We start from the raw sequence: 24,014 nt of genomic DNA on the forward strand, positions 1-24,014 counted from the left end.
GGCCGTCAAAGAAGTATTCAGTTTCTTTACTTATTTAGTGCAGGCCTTCACATGCAGAATGGCTCCTTTTAAAGTTTTATGTTATATTACATTATTTGAATATTACTAATGATCATAGGAAGATTATGAGACAATGGGCCCCGTAGTATTGATATGCAAAAGGCCCCACCACCTCTCGTAAGACAAAGACACCATGTAGTTATTTTGCCTCTTTTTCTTGTTGTGGTTATGTGTCTCTTTGGGGTGTGTGTGTGTGTGTGTATGTGTCATTTTGTGTCTCTTGGTTGTTTTGCCAATTTTGTAGTTAATTTGCGTCTTGCAGTTCCTTTGCATCTGTTTGTGATGTTTTTGTGTCTTTTTGTTGTAATCTCGTGTCTCTTTCTGGTTTTTGTGACATTTTGCAAATGAAGTCCAGGGGGCCCCCTGACTCTTTGGGCCCCTGTTTGGTAGTCCATCTGTGCTAATGATGCAATAACGACAATAGACGTGGGGCTAATTTTCACAAAGTTTTAAAGTGGTATGTAGTTTAAAGCTACTCTTACCTTTCCTGCATTTCACACAGCACTTAGAAAAAATTTGAACATCCACATCTCCCGCCTCCCTCCAAAGTCCCATCCCCCTCCTCCTGCAACTCCACCTTCTTCCAAAGGCCTACTCCCCCCTCCTCCATTACGTCCTCATGACATCTATGATAGACATAGGTGTTGGCAAGGTAACGTTAGATACACGGAAGAGGAGAGCGAGCGTAACATTACAACCAAGACAGTCAAACGCAACTGACTGATGAGTTTTAGAATAGCGCGAGCGGTTACGTCAGTCGGAGGCCTCCACGTGGGGAAGAAAGACAGGACACTCAGCCAATCAGTGCATTCGGTCCAAATGCAATGATTGGCCGGAGTTTTCTTAGAACCATATGAGAATGGTACAATTATGAGTTTGTATCTGGTGGAATTCACTTACATTTTAGTGTGCAATCAGCTTGTTAATAGCATTTTAACTTAAACAAAGAAAAGCATAAAATTTCCAGAAAGGTAAGTGTCACTTTAATCTACAACAATTCATCACATTCTATAAAATGACGACATGGGTTGTAAAATCTTAATCTGAAAATTAACTAAAGCTGTTAAAAAGTGGAGTAAAAAGTAAAATTTTTCCAAGACAGTTAAAGTAATGTTAAACTGTTCTTAACTAAATAAGAAAATGGGGTTCTGGCATCATAATGAGACCTATGAGTCACCAGAAAGAGTGAAAATACATTACAAGCATTATTAACAAAAGTCGACTCTTGGTTTGAGAGACTTAATTGAATTATATAACACCCATTCCTGAGTGTGTGTATATATCAAACTGGCTCAATGAATGTGACAAGTAGGGAGACAGCACCATAGATTTAGTCAAAACAAGCATCATTTATTGAACTAAAATGAACTTAAATAACCAATGGAGTGTGTATGTCAGCAAAGTCAGTAATGAAAGCCATGCATGGACGTGTGTTAGATGTGCTGTGGAGGTGTTGTAGGTGCAAACCAAAAACAATGATGCCAGGTGGACGTCTGCTGCAGGAAGGGAGAGAGTGTATGAAAACATGAGGCAGTTTTTATAACTAAAACTAACAGTTTGTACTGGTAACATAATCATCTTTTCTTTAAAATATTTTTTTTTGTGAAATGTTGGCTCTTTAAAGATAATGTCCCAGGTTTTTGTCAGCTCTGTTAGATTTCATTTAATCAGGAATAAAAGGCGTTAGCAATATCACAAGGACTCCTGTCTCACTTCCTGGTTTCCAAAAAGGTGAGAATGCTGCTCAAATACATGTAAACTTTCTATTTTTTGATAAATGTATTCAGTGATATAACTGTCGGGCGTGTCTCAACCATAACAGGTCAACTCTGTAGACCTTTTAAATCAAAATTAAATTATAATTATGGTTTAAAAATGAGTATTTTGATTAGCATTACGAGAACTGATGTCAACTGCATCAGATCTTTCCTATCTTTCCTCCGACATCCATCATGTAGGCCCTACATGTAGGTTCATTCTGAGGCTGAGAATGAGCTGTTTATGTCTACACTGGGAGCAGGTACGGTCCTCATCCACAAAGTCTGCCATGTTACACTGCAATTTTTCTACAGTGGACCAGACTAGACAAACCAAACACTGGCTCTAAATAGGGCCTTTCACATTATCACATCAGCCACACTAGTTAGCAGTGGAAAAACACTTCTTTTTTTTAACATGCAACTGCTTTATTCAGTGTTTTCACGGGTTTTAATCACCTGGCCCATTTGTTATGGAGAGGAGAAGACCTCTGCAGATAATTCAACTGCTCGTGCAGTTCAGCTGCTTCTTTGACAGGTATAGTCTTACACAAGCAAAACACACCTCAGGGCATAACATGCTATGGTTGTTATCCTAAAATGACTTTTGGATGTGGAGTATAGAAGTATCGGAGGGCCGGTCAGACAGGAAACACTCACTGGGTTGTCAGTAAACACTTGAGAGGAATGATTTGACTCCTGACAGCAGTCTGAGTTTACTGAATAGTACTTAGACTTTACTGGAGTAAAAGTGGATATACTGTGGTATAAAAATATGTCATTACAAGTAAAAGTCTTACACTTATATATCCTGTTGGGTTGCTCAGTCTGACACAATGCATCATGTTACATAAACTGATAATATGTTTTGTGTGTAATTTTAAATCTAATAAGTATCTGTAGCTGTAACTGTAGCTGTCAGACAAATGTGGTGCAGTAAGAACAAAGTACATATTCTGCTGAATTGTAGTGGAGCAGAAGTGTAAAGTAAAAGGAAATACTCAAAGTACAGGTGCCTTCAAATTGTTCTTTTGAGTAAATGTTCTTCAATACTTTAAATCCCTGGAGTTAACAAAGCAAAGAACGTCAGCAGCTCTGGATGTTTGTGTTTTCCATATGCAAACAAGTAATTGTTTATATAGCCTACACTTTTAAATTTACTCTTATCATGTGCAGGCCTTCAGGTGCATTACCACTTAAATCCACAAGGTGGCGTGCATACAGCTCTATCTGGGCACATGCTCCTTTTTCTGCTGCTTTACATATCTGACAGCTTTAGTTAATTTTAATATCAGGATTTTACATAAACAACCAATTATTAGTTTACAAATATGTTGTGCACTGTTATAAATGTATGAAACAGTTAAAATTAGCTCCACTTTGACGAGCTATGACATTGAAATGATGCTTCTAGACTAATAATAATCCGACATTATAATTTATCATAACACTGACAGAGCCCATTATTCATCATATAATGTTTTACTTTTGATGTTTTAAGTACATTTTATTGATAATAGGTGACTTTGAAGGTTCTGAATGGTTTTATTTGTATTCTTATATTGCAGTATTGCTACTTTTGCATACGTAAAGAATCTGGGTATACCTCTTCCTCCACAGCGGAGATCCACATTTAACATTTTTTAAATCATCCAACCCTTATTCAGTTCATGAGCATGAGAGGAGAATATGACTCACACAAGAAGACCACTTTGTAATACCACATTTCAACCACAAGAGGGCCCACAATTCGTTTATTAAAGCACACTTACCAAAACACTACAAGGAGTTTTGTACAGGGGTGGAAGAAATACTCATACCTTGTACTTCAGTAGCAATAACACAGTGCAGAAATGCTTATGCCCTTGGAAATCAATAAAGTCTTATTGATATAGTAATATCATAATTTATTTTTTGATTACATTTTGTAGCATCAGTCTAAAACTGCAAAGTAACTTGTAACTGAAGTTATCAAATAAATCTAGTGGAGTATAAAGTATAATGTGGTACTTGTGTAAATGTACTTACACTGAACAAAAATTTAAACACAACAGTTTCATTTTTGCTAATGCTATTTTCACAGGGTTAGGTTAAAAATGTTTTTTTAGGCACACAAAAGGGTTATTTCTCTCAAATTTCGATTTCGGTTCTTAAATTATGTTATGTAGTACATTTCCTGTGAAAAAGGAAATGTATTCTGAAAAGACATAACAAGCATGTAATAAGCGTCAATTGAGACGCCGTCTATAAATGTCTAAAAAGATGCAGGAGCCTACCTAGTGCATCATGTTTTAACATTCAGGTCCACTCACAAAGCTACAGTGTATATGACGAGTTAGGATGACAACTGGTTGGCCACAGATATCGTAGTTTTTTAAGGAGTGTCCCATTGGCATGCTGATGGCAGGGATGTCTACCAGAGCTGCTGCTCATGAACTGAATGTTCATTTCAGTACCATAAGCCGTTTTCATCATTAATGCAAATTAGCTGGTTCATCCAACCAGCCTCACAACCGCAGACCACCTGAAACCACACCAGCTCAGGATCTTCTCATACAGCTTCTTTATCCATGAGATCATCTGAGACCAGCCACCCAAACACTTAATGCAACAACTGGTTTGCACAGCTGAGTTTCTGCCCAAACCATCAGAAATCATGTCAGGGAAGCTAATTGGCATGCTCGGTATCCGCACCATGGTCTTGATCTCAGAGCAGTTTGTCATCGTAACCACTTGAGTGGGCAACTGCTCATCTTGATGACGTCTGGCAATTTGGAGAGATTTTATCTACAGATTAATTTATTACAGACTAACCACTGTTTATACTTTACCAGGCAAATGGCAGATGAGGTCTATGAGCTGTTTGCTAATGCCAGCGTTGAGAACAGAATGCCCCATGGTGAAGGCGGGTTTATGGTATGGGCTGACATAAGCTACAGACAACGAGCACAGGCGCATTTTATTGATGCCAGTTTGAATGCATGGAGATACAGTAAAGAGACGCTAAGACCCATTGTCCTGCCATTTAACCGCCGCCGTGACCTCATGTTGCAGCATCATAATGCTCAGCCCCATGTTGTTAGGATGTGCACACAATTCCTAGAACGTGGAAACATCCCAGGTCTTGCATGTGAGATGTTTCACACTGCATGAGGCAAATGGTGTCACACAAGATACTGATCCTAATAATGCCATTTTTTCAAGATAAAATAAATCAGCATTCATAGGAGTGAAACACTGTACTCCAAAGATGAGGGTATGATTTAAAAAATATAAGACACAAGTAGTCTCTATAGAGCAACATTATGGAAGACAGCAGTATTGGCTTTTGCACAAACATTTCTCATAGGAACATTAATAAAATTTTGTTTTGTTTTGTTTTGTTTTTTTGCCGGTTTAGCATAAATCCAGTTACATGATTGCCTTTGTTGTCAGTCACTGAGGGACTTTAAATGGTGTGTGGTAAAATGCTACTGATTGACTTATCTCCTGATTAAATTAGGTCACAATCATAAACTCCATCATGTCAAACAATAAATCAATCAACAGTCATTCTTTGTCACACATAATTATACATTATTATTGTGATCCCATCAGCGCCTTTAACTTGTGCACTGTAATTCAGTCCTTTTTGTGTCTTCTTACAATATTGGTTGCTGCTTTATAGTCATCCATCTTTCCAGATGCTTCTGGTAATCCATGCTTTCTGGTTGTGAAGTAATGTAACTGTCCACACACCCCGCCCCCAACAAGACGGCCACATGGTCATTCCTCCCAAACACAGGCAGTGCTGCTCTGCAGTTGGCTCCACATGGCAATATAGCAGTGATCCACAGCAGGAATGGGACAGCACCTCATATTCACCATCACACCAGTCCTTAGCCTTGAATTTGTGCTTAATTTAGCTTTGATGTGTATGAACTAGCATCCTTGCTGGACATTGTACAGGTGTTGGAAATAAACTGGACCACCTCTGTGCTGCATCAGTTCCCAACAGGATATCAGGAACTGTAATATCACTGAAACTTGGCTAAATCCTGGACAGCACCATTCAGCCAGGTGACTCTTTTTTTCTATATTACTGCCCGACAGAGCAGAAGACTCTGGTGAGACTAGGAGAGGAGAAGTGTGCTTAACCGTGTGTCAGTGGGAATAGGAGGTGTTCGCAGTCCTGCAGCGTTCAGGAAGAACGACCATGTGGCCGTCTTATTGAGGTCAGGATGTGTTGAAAGTTAAATCATTCCACAACCAGAGAAAATGCATTACCAGAACCATCTGGAAACATGGACGATTATGGAGCAGCAGCCAACGCCGAGAAGAGATGCCAAAAAAAAAAAAAAAAAAAAAAATTACAGTGCACAAGTTAAAGGAGCTAATGGGAAACATTTTACTGGAGTTTTACCTTGTATCATTTCCATGTGACGAATAAATGATTGATTGATTGATTGACTGATTGACTGATTGATTGACTGATTGATTTGAAGCCACACGCCATCACTGTACAGAGCCAACCACAAAAAGCACCACTGACACACAAAATATTCATGAGCAAATTAGTGGAGCTGACAGAGAGGTGACTGGAAATGTCCACACCTATGTCATGTGTTGTGGACATTAGAGCAGCAGGCTCTTTGCCTGTAAGAAATCCACTGCTTGTTTGCTCATTATGCTATTTATTTTCTGCAATGATGTCATTCAGCATTCGTAGGTACACAGACTTAACAAACAGCTGAAAGAACTGCTCTTGTATAGCAGCAGACCAGCAGATGCAAAAGTAGTGGAAACTGACTAAGAGCATGCAAGAATGTTCCATTTGTATGATGATTAGTCAATTATTAATCATGTTTTAATTACATTTCCTCCCCCACAACCTATATTAGCCTACTAATGAAGGTTAGTGCAGCTTCCATGTATAGGCTAGTGGTATATTCATCTGTTCATTGACCTGTTTCACAACTCAACTGTAATTTTGTTGTGAAGACGAACTGAAACAGTCCAACTCCCACACCTAATAGTGGAGAAGGGGGTTGGTTGTCACATTTATTAGATCTCACTCTCTAAAGGGTGAGAAAAAAGTTGGTTCCAATTTTTTTTAATTGGGGTCAGAGGTCACCTACAGGAGTAAGACACTTGACATTGAGTGAGATGACATTTTTCTGTAGGCCGCTGCCAAAGTTAGCATTGCCCTGGTTCCAAAAGCCAATGGGATTTTTTGATTTGAATTTGGATTGCCGCTTGTGTTAACCTCAGACCTTATTTCAGGCAACTAACCAAAAACCCATTAAAAAAACACTGACTTTGAGCCAAGGGAACTGTAAGTGGTACAATGCTAATTCATGCTATCTACTGTAGGTTCCTGGGGCATCCTTTGAGGTGACTTTAAGTGTTTTTCATGTCAAAATGTAAATATCCAGCTCCTCTGTGTTTCTCTTTGAGGCTGTTAGACAACGGGTTCATAATAAAACAATAATAATAAAACAATAATTCCCATTAAAAAGTATGAGAGCAGAACTACAGTTAAGATGGGTTGTTTTATGTGATTGTTAGTTTAGTCACTCCCAAAACAAAATCCAAGATGGGGATGCTTGTCACATTCTTTTCAGGGTTGGATGTCACATGCTTTGTTCTTTACATTGTTCCATAAGGATAAAAAAAAATTTACTTATTGGCATGATCATTCCTGTTTAAGTCCTCTTGTTGCACGAGATGTGTTTCAGTGAAATTAAATTTTTCAAGATTACATTAATATTTTAAATTTTCCGCATGAAAATAACACTTAGCCAACCAACCCCCATAGTGTGACTACCAATCCTACGATGGGGATGGTTGTTCTCGGTGCAAAAGACATATTTGACGGTCCATATCTTTTGAACAGAAAGGGAAATAAGGTTTTGAATACGCTCAGTTCAGACAAAAGATTCACAACAGAGCCAAAAGAACATATGGCACATCATCTGTCTCATCAGCCAATCAACTCATAGCAAAATCCACTGGCCAAGTCCACTGGAAAACTTACTGCGGTATTCTCTGACAGCAGCATTTTTTGTAGAAGGTGCTTAAAAGTAAAAAGTAAAAAACAGACAGTCCAGCTGCCTACAGACAGGTGAGCAGGTAAATATTCAGTCATTTCAGTCCGTTCCAACCTGCCGTACCTGGGAGGAGTTGAATAGCCTTATGGCCTGGGGGACAAAAGTCTTCCTCGGTCTGTCTGTTGAGCAGGACTGGGAGAGAAGTCTGCCACTGAACATATTCCTCTGCTTGGTGAATGTACTGTGCAGAGGGTGACGGACATTGCCTGACCAGTCGAGTAGCATCCCTCCTCTTAATGCTGCCACCCCAGCACACCACAGTATGTATTATAATAAAGATTTTTGTCTTGTCATTTTATTAACTTTTACTGTATATTACTGAATTGTTTGATTTAACAATCTATGGATACACTGCTACTTGTATTTTACTGTGTCTTGTAAGGTGTCCTTGAGTGCTCTGAAAGGCGCCTATAAATAAAAAGCGTTATTATCATTATAATTACACTATTATTATTATTATTATTATTATTATTACTATCAATAAGTTCCATAGTGTTTGGAATTTATCTCTTCTCACATCTCTCCTTTTACACATGCATTCTGGAGGATCAAAGCACAGAGTCAACCATGGTACTGTGCCCCTGGAGCAGTTTGGGTGTTCACTGCCTTGCTCAGGAGGCAGACTGGCACTTCTCCAGCTGCCAGTTTCCAAACCAAGTTCCCACAGACTGAGCTACTGTCGTACCGTCACTATCCTCATTCATAGAAATTATATTCAGCTACAAAATGAGTGTGAAAAGCTGGAAATCAGATCAGATCAAAGCACAGAGCTGTTTGTTGAGGAATAAATGCTACAACAATGCTACAATGCCAGTGTAGTCACCATGGTGTAAACGGACACGTTTTCATATTGTTGCAGATGCGTACCTTGAAAATAAGCCCCATTTCCACCCAACACTTTCGGTATGGTACCTTCGGAACCAAAAGTAATCCTTCATATATGGTACCTAGACCCTAGTGTGTGAAATGCAAACAGTACCCTTAAATGTGGGCGGGGTTGTTGTCACTCACTGCTCCATAACACAGATGGAAGTCTGCACCTTGTTTATCGTAAAAATAATGGGCTTATGCATTTAGTCCTTCTGAGAGCTCAGGGGTTTAGTGTTGCCATAGCTTGAAGCTACGCAACACTTTTTTTTTCTTCAAGTGAGGATTAGAATATATGCAGTTCACATAACCCGGCTGAAATTAATATATATAAATGCTTGAAGATCCACTCATCACTAAAAGTGTTTCCTTGCACAACAGCACTTTGAAACAGTAATCCATGCCTTTATTTATTAGATCCACTCATCACTAAAAGTGTTTCCTTGCACAATAGCACTTTGAAACAGTAATCCATGCCTTTATTTATTAGATCCACTCATCACTAAAAGTGTTTCCTTGCACAATAGCACTTTGAAACAGTAATCCATGCCTTTATTTATTAGATCCACTGATCACTAAAAGTGTTTCCTTGCACAACAGCACTTTGAAACAGTAATCCATGCCTTTATTTATTAGATCCACTCATCACTAAAAGTGTTTCCTTGCACAACAGCACTTTGAAACAGTAATCCATGCCTTTATTACATCTCGGCTGGATTACTGTAATGCACTTTATTTTGGAGTCAGCCAGTCCTCCCTCGCACGTCTCCAGTTGGTGCAAAACGCAGCTGCACGACTGTTAACTGGAGTACGTAAGAGGGAGCACATAACTCCCATCCTGGCCTCCCTCCACTGGCTACCTGTGCACTTTAGAGTCCATTTTAAGATTCTTTTATTAGTTTTTAAATCTTTACATGGTCTGGCCCCACCTTACCTCTCTGAGCTTCTTCACCCCTACGCTCCTGCTCGGTGCCTCAGGTCAGCTGATCTGCTGCTTCTGGAGGTGCAGAGGTCCAAACGGAAGCTCAGAGGGGACAGAGCTTTTTCCGTTACCGCTCCTAAATTGTGGAACGAGCTACCCCTCCACATTAGACAAGCCTCCTCACTGTCCATTTTTAAAACTCGTCTAAAAACCCATTTTTATTCCTTGGCTTTCAACTCCGCATGAGACTCTGTTTCTGTTTTAGTGTTTTATGGTTTGTTTTATTTATTGTTTTATTGTTTTTAAATTATTTTAAAAACAATAAACAATTATTTTAGTATTTATTTCCTGTTAATTATTTTATGTCCCTGTGTTGCTTTGTCTATTTATGTACAGCACTTTGTTTCAGCCGTGGCTGTTTTAAAGGGCTATATAAATAAAGTTGAGTTGAGTTGAGTTGAGTCATATAAAAACTAAAGTGATGGTCAAAGTTGTAATATGGAATATTTAAGGTGTGTTGATTGAGTCACGTCATCAGCTCGTGCATTGACTAACATAAGTTAATGTTCCACCTTTACAGTCGTGGCAATCAGCCCGGTGAATGATTTTCTCTGACTCCAGCTGCTGCAAGAGGCAGCTAAACATCCCTTCATTTTATAGTTTCGGTCTACTAACTAACTAACTACTAACTCAGCCCTGAGCAGAGTGACCGTCCTCTATTGACCAATCTGCAGACTGCAGTGTTCATAGCTCCACCTTTTAGTATCAGATCTGTGTGCTAGGTACAGAGGGGGCACCAAAAATGGGGACGGTTTGGAACGGTTCTATTGGTACCATCCACAACTTTTCACAGTGAGAACAGGAAAATAACATACCGAACTGAACCGTACTGTACCGTACTGCTCGGTGGAAACGGGGCTCTAGTGGCAAGTTTCAACTGCACTTGTCACCAATCAGTGTTCTGAATGGGCTGAGTATCCATTCAGGATACAGTTTTTGAAGTATTCAAATTAAAGTACAAAGTGTGACAACGAGCCCCGTTCTCCCCTATCAACCTCTGCCCAGCCTCAGATACAGTCGGCAGAGTCCACTGTCCACACCACAGGTTGACTCACAGTGCACAGCAGCCGGGGCGGCGCCTGTCTATAAAGTCTGCACTCCTTCCCGGCCCCTGAACATTCCCACCTCTTCTCTTGCGGCCACGTCTCAGCCCTGCACGGTAAGAACTAACGGTAACTTGTCTCTTGCACAACTTGTGTGGCTTTGTCGGGATTTAACTAATGATGCCTTCAGGTACAACCGGCTGGGTGGGGAAGGAATTGTTTGGGATAATTTACTTTTATCTGCCACTCAAAGCTTTCCTGAAGGGAAGCATGTCGGTGGTTGATGTCTGCTTTTCTTTTTTTTATACATACAATTTACATAACATATATATTTATATGTTGCATGTTTTAAAAAGTTGTGCAGTGTAGGCTATTGTATTCAAATGGTCTTTTTTTAAGTTTGAATTGTTTCTCACTTCCACAGTATTTACCAATAAGGTCTTTCCTAACTAAATAAGTCTACACATTTGGCTAATACAGTAAGCACTCATTAAAAAAAACTAACTTCAATTCTTATTTTCTCCAGTCCATCACATTTTATTGGACACTCTCTTGTACTGTTAACTCAGCTGAGTCTGTATAGCCTAAAGGGTGTGGTTGGACTGTGGGCATGTACACACATGTGCTGTGTGGCTACAGTGTCCCCTCTCATTTGCTGCACCACCAGAGTATCAGCACATTTTTTCCCCTCATCCAGCTAAAGTTTTCCATTCCCTCTTACACACAACCCGTTTTCCCTCCCACTTCTCCTTTTAACTGTTGCAACTCTATGGCAACAGCCTTTAGAGTTTTGTGTGTGTGCTATTTTGGCCATCTTTTTCTAACAGTCAAATAGCAGATCTTCTCTCACTTCTCATGAGTATTGTTTGGTAGTGGGAAGGGCGTTGGAGCAAACAAAAGTGTTGCTTTCCCATCATTGGGCTACACAGCATCCTCCTAAATTTCAGTGGAACTACAGAGTCTGACCTTTATTTCACCCAAGACATGAAATACTTACTCAGCACGATCCTCTGATGGAGGTCAGACTGGAGGAGGTGATGATATGTAGATCGACCAGGGGTGTAATTTAAGAGGGGTGAGGGGGCACACTGCACTTATGGAGCCCTCAACTTTTTGCACTTCAAAAACTAATGTCATATTTCCACTTTTTACAATCTGAAAACTACGGTTTTATTTATTTAAGAAAAGGTTCAGAAGATGGAATGGTGTTTGTTGAATCTTATACGTTGTAGGGAATTAGATGAGGAATGGAAAATACAGAAATAAGAATAACTAAAAAAAGAAGGTAGAAAATCAGTATACAAACTTTAAAAGTGGTAACAGCATCTCTCATAGACCAAATCACAATGTGTATTTACAGAAACTTATGGGTAGAAAATCCCTGCGTTGCACAGACAAAATCAAATGGCACTGAGCAAACGCTGCAGCAGTTGGTGAATTTTTAGCCATTGAAAAAAAGCCCACTAAAAAAAAAAATTTTGAATATTTTCATGACTTTACCTCGCCATGTGACAGCCTTTCTCTGTCAGGGATTTAAGGAATTTTATCAAAGTGAAAGACATTACACTAACGGCTGAAAATGACTCAACTAGTTTACCAGTTTTACATATCTCTGTCATTGTAATCAATTGCCAGTTGGCTACATTATGAATGCTGTTAGCATGACGTCATGGTGATTTGGTACATAGTGGAGCTTTGCGTGTCTCGTTTAAACAGTTTAGTTAGTTTACGGTCTGTCTAGTTTAATGGGGTTAATTTTCTTAAGTATTAAAGAAATAAAACAGACTTTTTTGCATACTTTGTGACACATTAACATGAAAAAGTGCATTTTCCTTCACTGCACCACCTTTATTGTTTGTGTGCAAAGTTTCCAAATCAATGTGATGGCCTGAATTGTGCCAACACACCATCATAATTTACCTAACATAAATGTAACGTTATTTTTAAAAGGTGTCTGTGAAATTTCTGCCAGTGACAGCTTTGTATTTAAAAGCCTCTGAGCTCTAGTTTTATAATAAACACATATTTTGATGATCATTTTGCTTGAGGTGTAGGGCAAATACCAGGGCACATATTAGTGCAAATCTGAACCAAGTAATAGGGGGAAAATTACATTAGCTTAAGTTGGCACCAGAGTGGTTTTAAGGTACAGTCACACAGGAGCGGGTTAGGGTTAGGGTGTGACTGTTGCCTGCCGAGGCTATTGCATATTCGTGCTGAATGTGGGAAGTGCCTGACGTGACAGCCACTGAAACCTAGCTTGCTAGGTAATGTTAGCTAGCATTCTAATAGACACAGCGAAATATAATGTTTTTGGTAAATTTCCATGCCTGTCTCCCAACTCACTGCCAGCCAGGCAGCATTTCTCATGTGGGGCAGTTTGTATTTTTTGGTCAGTATCATACAATATTGGCTGGTAAGACACGGCAACAAGCACTGTCTCTTCTCCTCCACACATACTCTACGCTTTTTTGTTGAAGCTTTGACTTCACTGGTCAAAGTTCAGCAAAGTTGAACACGTGGTGTGAAGATGCTTTGCCACCAGAAGTGAATGTTTTATTAATTGAAAAAGCATTTGTGTTTTGCTCTGCCTCGGAAAGGGGTATTCAAGAAACTAAAGCCCTTCTGAGAATTGACTACTGTACTGTACTGTACTGTACTGTACTGTACCCCCAACCTTTGAAATCAAACTCATCCCCTTAATCTACATTTGTTTCATGCAAAGAGAGGCTACTCTTTGCAATGAGAGGATCAGTACCTTGGCTTTTGAACTCCCCCATGCTCCTTCAAATCCTTAGATAAGCTCATCAGTAGAACACAAACCAGTTGATAAGTTTATCTTCAGGTATCACAAAACAAAGCAATTTTTTTCATTCAGTCTTTTTCAAGTTCTCCAAGGTCTTGTTTTAAAATTGTCCAGTGAAGCTAAACTCCATGCTGTCATTTTTAACAAAGTCTTCTCCTTTTGTTTTTTAGTCAAAACACATCTCAGCCACCATGCCTTCAGAACTGGAGACAGCCATGGAGTCACTCATCAAGGTGTTCCACCGTTACGCCTCTAAGGAAGGCCGGAGTGGCACACTCAGCCGGCGGGAGCTCAGAGAGTTGATGGAGAACGAGCTCTCTACCTTCCTCATGGTGAGAAGCGACCAACGTGTTACGTGCATAATCACAGTGTCCAGAATTTGAACATGTTCATTATTTTATCACCTATCACATAATGCAGTCTAACCCAAAGGTTTGTTGTTGAGGCCCCTCTAACGCTCCCTTCTTTCACCCAGTCTCAGAAGGACCCTGCTGCTGTTGACAAAATCATGAAGGACCTGGACACCAATGGCGATGGCCAGGTGGACTTTGAGGAGTTTGTTTCTCTGGTTGTTGGACTTTCCATTGCCTGTGAGCAGTGCTATCAGATGCACATGAAGAAGACATCTAAGAAATAAACGACAACAGTGGAAGGGAGGAGAAAAACCAAAAAGCCTTTGAAGTATTGTAAAGATAGTTTTGTTCAATAAATACAGTGAAGAATTTCAAAGCTTTTGTGTCTGGTGGTTTTTGGTTGTGTGTGTGTAAGATGCTGTATATGTATGCATGCTCTATCATGGTTTTTATAGTGCTTTGTACTCGTAAAAATAGTTTTGTAACAAAGACACAAAACCCAAATCATTGTTATTTTACAGTCATTGCTTTATGCTGATTTCATGCCCTGGTGAAGCTCATTTTAGAGAAATCACAGTGTACTGACTCCCCTTGTAATTGTTCCAGCGACACTAGGTGTGATGATGTAATTCCCACCTGTAATTGTTGCTTCCCTGGGTGTGAAAGTGCAGATGGACCACTCCCTCTTCGCTTGATAAAGTCCTGCTTATCGCTGCTCTGAGGAATCTGCAGAATGTTCCAATATGAACACACCTCTGTGTGAAACTGATGTTGCAACTATCTTAATGACGATGCATGCATGAGCAAGATAAAGATTTAGAGCGCTTTGTAACTGAATGAAGTTTGTTGCATTCTTGCCAATGTGATTTGATTGAGTAAGCTCTGGGCACTGCCAAGAAATATGGCAGGCCTGAGTCACATGGCACAGCGGGTCAGTACACCACTGTTTTTCCACCAAATTCTTTTCATAGTGTTTCATGTCTGGTGAAACTTGGTTGACACCATAGAGATGAACAGGATAACCCCACCCTCTGAGTCTTCCTGAACTGAGAAGAGATTTTCTTTTTCTTTTTGCTCTAAAATAAGGTCTACAAGGCAGCACTTCTTCTCAGGCTGTGTGCTGGTACTGACCAGCTCTGCCAATGTTTGAGTCATAAACAGTTAACATGTGACTTCAGTAGTTTAGAATTTGGCCCACAGTTGTGGTCAGGGTCTGCCAATCCCAGTTAGGTAAGCATAACTTTTACCGCCTGAGCAGGGCCTGCCTGGAAGACAAAACTCAGGGAAAAAAAGTCTTAAAGGTCCTGCACACACCTCCTTGGGTGAGGCCTTGTCCTGTGGCCTACCAATGTTGATGGTTACATAGCAAACACTCAAGCTGCTAGGTTACAACTGTGTGTGTGTGTGTGTGTGTGTGTGTGTGTTGTCAGCCCTCAGTTTACACAATCACCACACCCATGTGACCCACAGCTGAGTTTACAGCCGGGATTTCCACTTTGATGACCGTTTTCTCAATATCCCCTTTGTGCAGTTGTGTATGACAAGCACTGAATGCATACCAATGTACATGCTGTATGTTTATCATGTGGCCTTACGCAATATAATTAGTATCGTTCAGATGAATGTCTGTGGTCCATGGAGAGGCCCGAGCTTGTTCCCTTAGTGAGAAGACTTCCTAATCACTTCGTCCCGACCTTTGTTGAAGTAAACCTGCGTACTCTCACAGCTAAAAGGTTTTTTAAACTGACACACTGAAAGTGTATATTGGTTTGAGTTCAGAGATAAGCAAATATTCACTAATGCATACCGCACCTTCCTTGGACAAACACAGGCAGAACAGCCCCTCTCTGTGGACAATTCAATTTGTTAAACAATAACAGCAAAGTTATGAGCCTGCTGAACCCTACCAAAATCCGGTGCTTAGCTGTTGTTGTGGGAAATGACATCAAACTATTGTGATCTTGTTCTAGCTGATGCTATAAAGATGTCAAAGTACTTCAAGTCTGTTAGTCTCCTTTGTGCTGCTACTTCTATGTGAGCATGGGTGTCCAAAGTGTCAGGGAGCCCCCTTGCCTTCACCTTCATAATGTCACTCAAATTAACACGTACTGACCAGGAACCAAAATTACCACAAAGAGACAAAAAGACAGAACGACTCTGTGGTGGTTTGGTGTCCCTTTGTAGTTGTTATGCATCTTTTTGTGGTTTTGTGTCTCTCTTTTTGAGTTGTTTCCTTGAGGTAATTTTGTATCTTATTTAATTGTTTTTTGTATCTTGTCGTCATCTTGTGTTTCTTTGTGGTTGATTTGCACATTTTCCAAGTTTTTTTTGTGTTTCTTTGCAGTTCCTTTGCATCTTTTTGTGGTAATTTTGAGTCCCTTCTTGGTCAGTGCATGTTAACTTGAGCCAGTAGGCCCCTAACACAGCAAACACAAAATAGCAACAAAGGTGGGTAAACAACCACAAGGAGACCCAAAATGACTACAAGGGAACACAACACGTTACAAAAACACACTAAACAACCACAAGGTGGCACAAAATCATAAAAAATGCATAATAAAAAGAGATGTAAAACCACCACAAAGTCTGTGTCTTGCTCCTATTTAGGAAAGGTGGTGAGGCCAGGGTTCTATTATCTCATAATCTGCCCATGCACGTGAGCTTTGCTTAGCCGCTTATATTCACAGCCATTATGCAGCATACCCCATCTTTTTCTCCCCTCATTTCCTGTCATCTCTCCACTGTGTTTTTGTAATAAACGCATAAAATGCCACCGATTTCTGGTGAAACTTTTCTGAGGCTGATGCCAGGTGTATTGTGGAGACTCGTGACCGCAGTATTTCTAAAATTCTGGCTGCACGGCCTGGTGTGGAGGTTAAACTAAAGCTGTTGTTGGTGGTGGTATGGGGCGTTTGGGGTTCACTTAGGACATCAAGTTGTTTTAAATAAGACACGTGTCTCAAAGTGGTGTTCTTCTACTTGATCATTAGATGGCATAAGAGTGTAACTGCAATCATAATGTTGGCCATGAGTATTTGATACGTTCTTAAAACCACTCCAGCTCCACTGCAAATAGTTTCATATGAATCACAGCTGGATGTAATACAGAATGTGGTTTCCATGGAAACACCCTCCCTATTTGGTAGATCTAAGTGAGTAAGATGGGGGTGGGGGGGGGGGTGGGGGGGTGGGGGGGGGGGGGGGGGCAGGAAAAAAGGTTTGACTAAAGTTTTCCACACAGTAAAAAAAGCACAGTTTAATGTGAAAATCTCCGATTGCATTATAAACGTAGTTGCAGATTACATGAAAGTTGGTGGCAGTGACTTGACGTCCAATGTATGATCTGTACTTAACTAGACTTTGATTGAAGTTGTTAATTAGAGGCCAAATCAACTGTACCCTGACCAAAGAGGAGAGCTGGGAAGAAAAACCATTGATATCTCTAACTGAAAGTCATGCAACAGACCACACACACGTTGAAGCAAACACACACACAAAGTTGCCACAGTGCTAATTTTTATGTCTCGGATGTCTGTTCTCTGCAGCATGACTCATGTGCTTCAGGGACATGACTGTGAGTCACACTACTCACCACAAAATTGCAAGTAAGAGAGGACCAATCAGCACCATGACAATAAACCCTCAGTGAGTCATTGTGCCCAAATGCTGAAATCATGTGCATCTCAAACATTACATATAAATAGAAGAAAGGCAACACAAACAAACACAAGAAATGATTCAGTACTGTGTACAAGGTATTCTCTGATTCATATCCACATTTGACTTAAAACTGTTCACTGCTTTGGTTTCTTGGTTTTGGTATTCAAGAAACTCAACCAAGGCCAGTTGCGTATGATATAGCACTTAGAATGCTTTGGTTTATGATTTTCAAGAGGGACAGTGCGGCAAAAGTCAAGTCACACTTGGTCTTCATCTCTAGAAAAGAAGTGAAAATGATCAAAATGTATTTGTGGTTTGTTGCACAGAGGCAAGCACATCGTGACAAACCTGTTAAGTCAAACGAAGAGCATAAAGTGGAATTTGGATTCAAACTGAATGTGCAAAAAAAAAGTAAGTTCTTTGGGGGGATTAAAAAAAAAAAAGACTTAAAACTTCTCAAAACAGCTCCAGAATGTGTCTCTTGATTCCAAAAGTCTTGAGAGATTTGTGTTTGCAAGCAAAAGTTTTCACACAAACTGATTTCCTTTTGAAGGATTAGCAAAAGAGACCTCTAAATGGAGCAGCTTCACATGACTGCATCATTAAAAAGTGATTCACATAGTCATTACTGTATCCTTCTATTTGTCTGCTTGTAAAAGTGAAGAAGGCAAAGAAAATCCATTTTTAAACAATCTATTTAAAAGTGAATGAGTTAAGAGTTATTTGTATCTTAAATTATTATTAGTTTTATCTGCAAAACTCCTTTGTTACATTGTATCAAAGAGCAAAAAAACATGGCTAAGTGGGTTTGAATTATACTGTAGCTGAAACAAACAAGATGTACAAAACATCCCCTTTCTCCTTGGAAACAGATAGTCTTAAAGATACAGCACACTGCTACGCTTCTTCTGCATGTAACATGCTGTCTACAGTCTTTATTGTGTTAGGTTTGAATGCAAACTTTAGATCATAACATTAGAAACATTTTTGTGATGAATGATGCAGATTGCTAACATTTTGAAAATCCTCTCTGAACGCAAACATGCAAGTGTGAGTGTGAAATTGCTTAAAGCAGACTCCCTAACAACCAGCATGGGTAATCATCAGAAGTGTGATGATGACTTAGCACTTTGTTGATTCTAAGAAACGATAATAGCCTACATCTAGTGTTTCTTGAAGTGTAACTTGAAAAACTAAGACGACATGAGGGGTGAAGTAGGAGTGGTTGGAGATGAAAGGAGCATTATGGAGGGAGGGATCATCTTTTTTTCAATACTTTACAGTGTAGGAGTCCCTCCTCTCAGCACACTCACACATATGTACACTGTACCAGACTCTGGGCCAAATGTGTAGCTGCCATTAGAGGCAGTTATACAGTTTAAGTTCATTTAATATTTTTGAGATAAAAACAAGAATAATTTACATTTTAGGAAAGAATATGATTTGTAAATAAATACAAATAAATAACGTGATAAACAATTGGGAACATAAAACCTGGTAACATACATCTTATATTTCATAGAGGAACTAATGTTCTTTTGTTGCTGTGGGTCGGGCCGGTTTTGTTGCTATACCTGTATAATGCATGCAGTGCCAGGAGGAGCAGAGCACCTGTGATCTTTAAGTTTTCTTTTGCTGTGCATTTTACCAAGATTTGGACTACATGAAGACTTGTTAAGCCTGAAGTTTCCCTTCTAACTTCCCTTGAGTTAACGCGGCCAATGAGGTATGCAGAGTTATTTTATGTTTTAATTACGCTAATTAGATATGATACTGAAGCTCACGCGATAGCTGTGTGATAGCTCACGTTTTCGTTGGATGTATATGTAAACTGTTTAATCATTCTCTATGAGAATGCTCTGTACTACTTTTGACTCATTATGGTGAGTGTTTTTTATTTTATCTAGTTCTCACGGCATGTTGGACGGCATGTTGGACGGCATGTTTGATCGCATGTTTGATATCATGGATGTGCAAATAAATGCCCGTTACTCCAAGAACGCCTTGAGCTCATGCTTTCAACTGGAGGGGAGTTATAAAATGCATAAGCAGTTTCTGTGGACCCCCTGTCCCTCCTTCCTTGATCCATGTCTCTCATTCACCTTTTGATTTGTTTTTTTACAAAGTCAGTTTGCTCTCTTTCCCTTTGCTTTCTTTCTTTTCTTTTTTGGAAGCCCGATTTCCCTGTCTTGGGGAAAGATGTGACAGTGCAGGTTGGTGCCTCAGCAACATAAGCAGACATTCACTCAGGTCTAGCTGTGACGAATCCAAGTGCAGGGGAGGACTAAACCATGTTATGCCTTTAAGGGGTTAGAGGGGCCTCAGAGAGCTTCCACTATTTTATTTTAAAGTTCAGGGTTTCAACTGGTTTTTCAGCCAAGTTAATTTAGGTATCCCACTAATAAAAAGCTGCAAAAGGACCTCCCCTCCCATTGGTGCCCTGGGTAGTCAGTCCCACTTTTCCCCCCACTAAGACTCCCCTGCACTGTCCTAAAGTCTGTAGCTTTTATACACTGAATGTGCACGGAGTTCATGTGATCAGACAGTGCCAAGGTTTCATCCACCTACTGCACCAATCACACACTTCTGTTCGTGTGTCTATAAAATTCAATGGCATAAAAAAAAAGCATCTGACCCAAACTAAAGAGGACTTGTGTTACTGCTGTATTTTCCCAGTGTCTCACATTTGTTTATTCACCTGGTTTATTATCCTGTGTTTTCATGAGAATTAACCACATCACATAGGGATATTCGTAACAATCAAAAATAAATGTCAGTTAGTGGGTGTGTGAACCAGATGCATTACTCATCATCATCTTTCCTGTCCTTCCTGAACAACCTGTGGAGATGGAGCCAACACCTAAGAGTTCATCCTTTCATAATCACCAAGATGGCATGTTTGGTATTCAGTGAACACCTTTGTTACATAAAGGGTGTGGTGATGTATAAAGCATACTGGCATACTTTTCTTCATCAGTAGCCCACAGCTTTTCACCAGTCTTCCTCCGGTCTCCTCAGATCTCTACAAATCAGCTTTGGTGAGTAGAAAATCTAAACAATGTTTTTTCGTTTGTTTTTTAATGTCATCATCTGACTTTAAAAAAAATGCACCACAACTTTTTCCAACAGGAAATTCTTTTTGAATGCAACACCTTCAATTGATTTCAGTAAAAAAAAAATGTGTATAATATAACTGCAGTTACCAACTCTGTGGGCATTTGGTGTGTTTTTATGAACTAACTATGACTTCTCTTCATTGCTTGTGACACACATGTTGCAACAGACATTGCTCAGCGCTCATTTCTCTCTTATTTACCTCTGGCAATTCTCACGCATGACTATAGACATTCCGCAGCTGAGTAGTGCACTCACACTGGCAGGGTAGCTACTCCATCCTGTTAACACGGGCAGCGAAAAAGACACAAAGACTGCAAAGCACACACACTGCTCACACAGGCAGTGTGCTCCGGGCGAGAGAGAGAGGAACTGTAAGGTGACTGGGCTGGCAGTGTACGCCTCTGCCTCCCCAGCAGTGGGAGAGATGTGCAGAACATGCAGCACAGAGCGGTGATAATCTGCATCAGGCCTGATTTTTTTAGACCCAAAAGGAGCTTGAATCAGAACAGTAATATGGTATTCTTTTTGTGCTCTCCTTCTCCACAACTCACATCTGCTGTCTCAGTTTCCTCAGCTCACCACACCTCATGAGGGAGGAGCACCATGTGAGAAGGAATGCAACCACACCTTTTAAGACTTTAAGAAAACACACCTCCCTGGGACTTGAATCAAGTCTTGACCTGCATCTTTACCTAGTCTGACTGAGTTCCCTGGAGAGATTAAGCTGTTGCCATAACAATGTGTCACTCGGCCACGCCCGTAAAGTATGCCTCCGCACCCCTCGCAAGGCGGGGGAGCCTCGGAGTCCAAGGGGCCCCTCCCCCACTCGGTCAACAACTACGTTTTTTTTGTTTGTTTGTTTTTCAATTACATAGGAGCACATTGTGATCCTTTTGTCTGTGTGTCCAGAGTAGATATTGGGCCTCACTCGGGTTAGCTGCGGGGGGTCCTCATGTGTTTCCGTTACAGCACTGCACCCGGCAGACACTGTGCGTTAGAGGCTGGTGACAGGGGGACATAGGAGCAGCCCTGGAGGAAACCTGGAGTTTATTTTTATCAAGCTCCACGGAAAAGCCAGAGAAAAACACTGGCAGTGACAAAAGCAATGATGTCAGCCACCGTTCACGAGCTCTTAATGAATAAAACTAGTATGCAGTCCTTTGTGTGAATATTTTACCTCTATAATTACTATAAATTAGCTACTTAAACTGTAGCAGGAAGAAAAAAACAATTGGCCAACTTCGGCACAGTAATGATCAGACTTGATGGTCAGATATTAAAAAACAATACTTAGTTAAAAAAAAAAAAAACAATAATGGAGTAAATCTGTTTAATCCCAGTTTTTTCAAACAGAGCCATGAACTCAGACACCCTCTCTCTTTCCTTCCCCTTCAACCACTCCCTCAAGATTTAGATATAAATGCTGTCCTTTGTTAACATTCCAAATGTAACCACAGTGCCACATGATCCATTATAGCGCGCAGCAGAGGAAGACCTCGACTTTGCCACTAGATGGCGTCGTAGCAGCATCAAATGAGAGCTTCACCTTTCAGCACCTTCTGCAGTTAGTCATCTGAAGATGTAAAAGGAAAATACTAGGCCAGTCTGAACCTTTGCGTGTTAATGTACAAACGCTCTGATTGACAAACTTCATATGTCACTATCTCACTCCTTGTTTTTTCTGTCCTTTTAAACCAGCTATCATCATGTCGAACCTCCAGATGGCTTTATGCAACCTCATTGCCACCTTTGATCAATACGCCAAGAAGGATGGGGACAACAAAAGCCTGACTAAGGCAGAGGTGAAAGATCTGCTCAAGAGTGAATTGGGAGAGCTGCTGGGGGTGAGTGACCTCTGACCTGTCTCTATCTCAGTCCTGAACAATACACACTGTCTTACCGTACATGCATGGTGCATTGTGTGGAGAGAATGGTGAATATGCTTGGTAGAATTTATGCATCATCACAGCCTGTAGGATTTTATGATCGTGCACACACCCAATGATCTTCAACACTTTTCTTACCTGCAGAAAGCCAATGACCAGGCAGCAATGGACAGCGTCTTCACGGCAATGGACATAAACCAGGACGAAACTGTGAACTTTGAAGAGTTTATCATCATGTTTGCAGGTCTTGCTATGGTCTTACACAACACTGTCACCAGTTCATAGGGATCCAAGCGTCACCTTGGGGCCAGCATCGAGAGGCACCTCCCCGTGAAAGAGATCTCATGATAGCTGTTTTGAAGAAGAAATAAATATTTACTACTATTCACTAACATTAAGACATGAAACATGATCTCACACAATGAAATAAACTTTCTTCAAAACATTTGACTTGTACACTTTGTATGTTACTGCATGGTCTGGGGAACAACATCTGTGACAATATGTGATGGCTGCACAGACATGTCAGTGCCATAGTCTAAGTAAGCTTACAATGCTATTGAGGCTGGCCCAAAATGCTGGGAGTGCTTTGGTTTTGTTGACGCTAAGCTTTCATGCCTTAAATCTTGGAGCTGAATTAACTTCAGGAGAGGAAATAAACTGCAGGTTACAACAAGAGTGATGTCACTGATGTTGCTTGTATCCTATGGAGGTAGAGCACATTTATCAAAACCCTTCATTGATCTAAGGCAAAACTAAGCAACTTCGTGGGGGTTAGATTTAGGATTAGGCAGGGTCTTCATTTAGGATCCTTGTGTCCTGAGGATAGGATCTCTTCCTGAGCCTCGCACTGCTGACCTGGTGTATTTGGTACCTTCTTCCTGACCTCAACAGGGAGAAAAGGCAGTTATCTGGTTGGTTGGGATCTTTAATGAATCTCCTGACCTTATATTTGCAGCAACCACTGTAGACATCCTTTAGTCAAGGTAGAACAGTGCCTAGAGTATGTTCAGCTGACCGAACCACTCTTTGCAGTGTGTCTTGGCGACTTGTGATGTTCAAGTTATACGGTCTTGCCCTAACTAAGGTTTTAAAAGTCTAGTGTGTAGGATTTAGTGGCATCTAGTGGTGAGGTTGCAGAAATAAAACCTGACTGAAACGTCTCCCGTGTGCCAAGCATGTAGGATAACCATAGTGGCTGATGTAAACACATAAATGGCCCTTTCAAGGACCAGTGTTTGGTTTGTCCATTCTGGGCTACTGTAGAATAACATGGTGGACTCTGCTGAAGAGGACCTTTTTCACATGTAGATATAAACATCTCTGTCTAAAGCAATGAAAACACAACTATTCTTATTTTCAGGTAATCCTACATTCATGAAAACTTAGGTATT

General features: G+C 40.3%; 2 protein-coding genes across 2 annotated transcripts; both read left to right on the forward strand.

Annotated features, from left to right (window-relative positions):
• Positions 1 to 10,767: 10,767 nt before the first annotated feature.
• On the forward strand, positions 10,768 to 14,333 carry s100a10a (S100 calcium binding protein A10a). The gene is made up of 3 exons (XM_033636718.2): positions 10,768 to 10,914; positions 13,775 to 13,936; positions 14,080 to 14,333. Exons 2-3 carry the CDS (start codon positions 13,796 to 13,798, stop codon positions 14,239 to 14,241), a joined length of 303 nt encoding a protein of 100 aa, XP_033492609.1. The 5' UTR covers positions 10,768 to 10,914; positions 13,775 to 13,795; the 3' UTR covers positions 14,242 to 14,333.
• Positions 14,334 to 20,496: 6,163 nt separating this feature from the next.
• On the forward strand, positions 20,497 to 23,065 carry LOC117263403 (ictacalcin-like). The gene is made up of 3 exons (XM_033636713.2): positions 20,497 to 20,655; positions 22,433 to 22,578; positions 22,765 to 23,065. The coding sequence occupies exons 2-3, from the start codon at positions 22,441 to 22,443 to the stop codon at positions 22,903 to 22,905; spliced, it is 279 nt and encodes a 92-aa protein (XP_033492604.2). The 5' UTR covers positions 20,497 to 20,655; positions 22,433 to 22,440; the 3' UTR covers positions 22,906 to 23,065.
• The last annotated feature ends 949 nt before the right edge of the window (positions 23,066 to 24,014 follow it).

This window comes from Epinephelus lanceolatus, chromosome 16, assembly GCF_041903045.1.
Source record: "Epinephelus lanceolatus isolate andai-2023 chromosome 16, ASM4190304v1, whole genome shotgun sequence".
Lineage (NCBI taxonomy): Eukaryota > Metazoa > Chordata > Actinopteri > Perciformes > Serranidae > Epinephelus > Epinephelus lanceolatus.

What these genes read in the sequence shown, in the direction of transcription:
- s100a10a (XM_033636718.2), top strand. Translation starts at nt 13,796, where the DNA reads ATGCCTTCAGAACTGGAGACAGCCATGGAGTCACTCATCAAGGTGTTC. An exon ending in AGCTCTCTACCTTCCTCATG is followed by an intron (nt 13,937 to 14,079) that starts GTGAGAAGCGAC and finishes TCTTTCACCCAG; the next exon opens with TCTCAGAAGGACCCTGCTGC.
- LOC117263403 (XM_033636713.2), top strand. Translation starts at nt 22,441, where the DNA reads ATGTCGAACCTCCAGATGGCTTTATGCAACCTCATTGCCACCTTTGAT. An exon ending in AATTGGGAGAGCTGCTGGGG is followed by an intron (nt 22,579 to 22,764) that starts GTGAGTGACCTC and finishes TCTTACCTGCAG; the next exon opens with AAAGCCAATGACCAGGCAGC.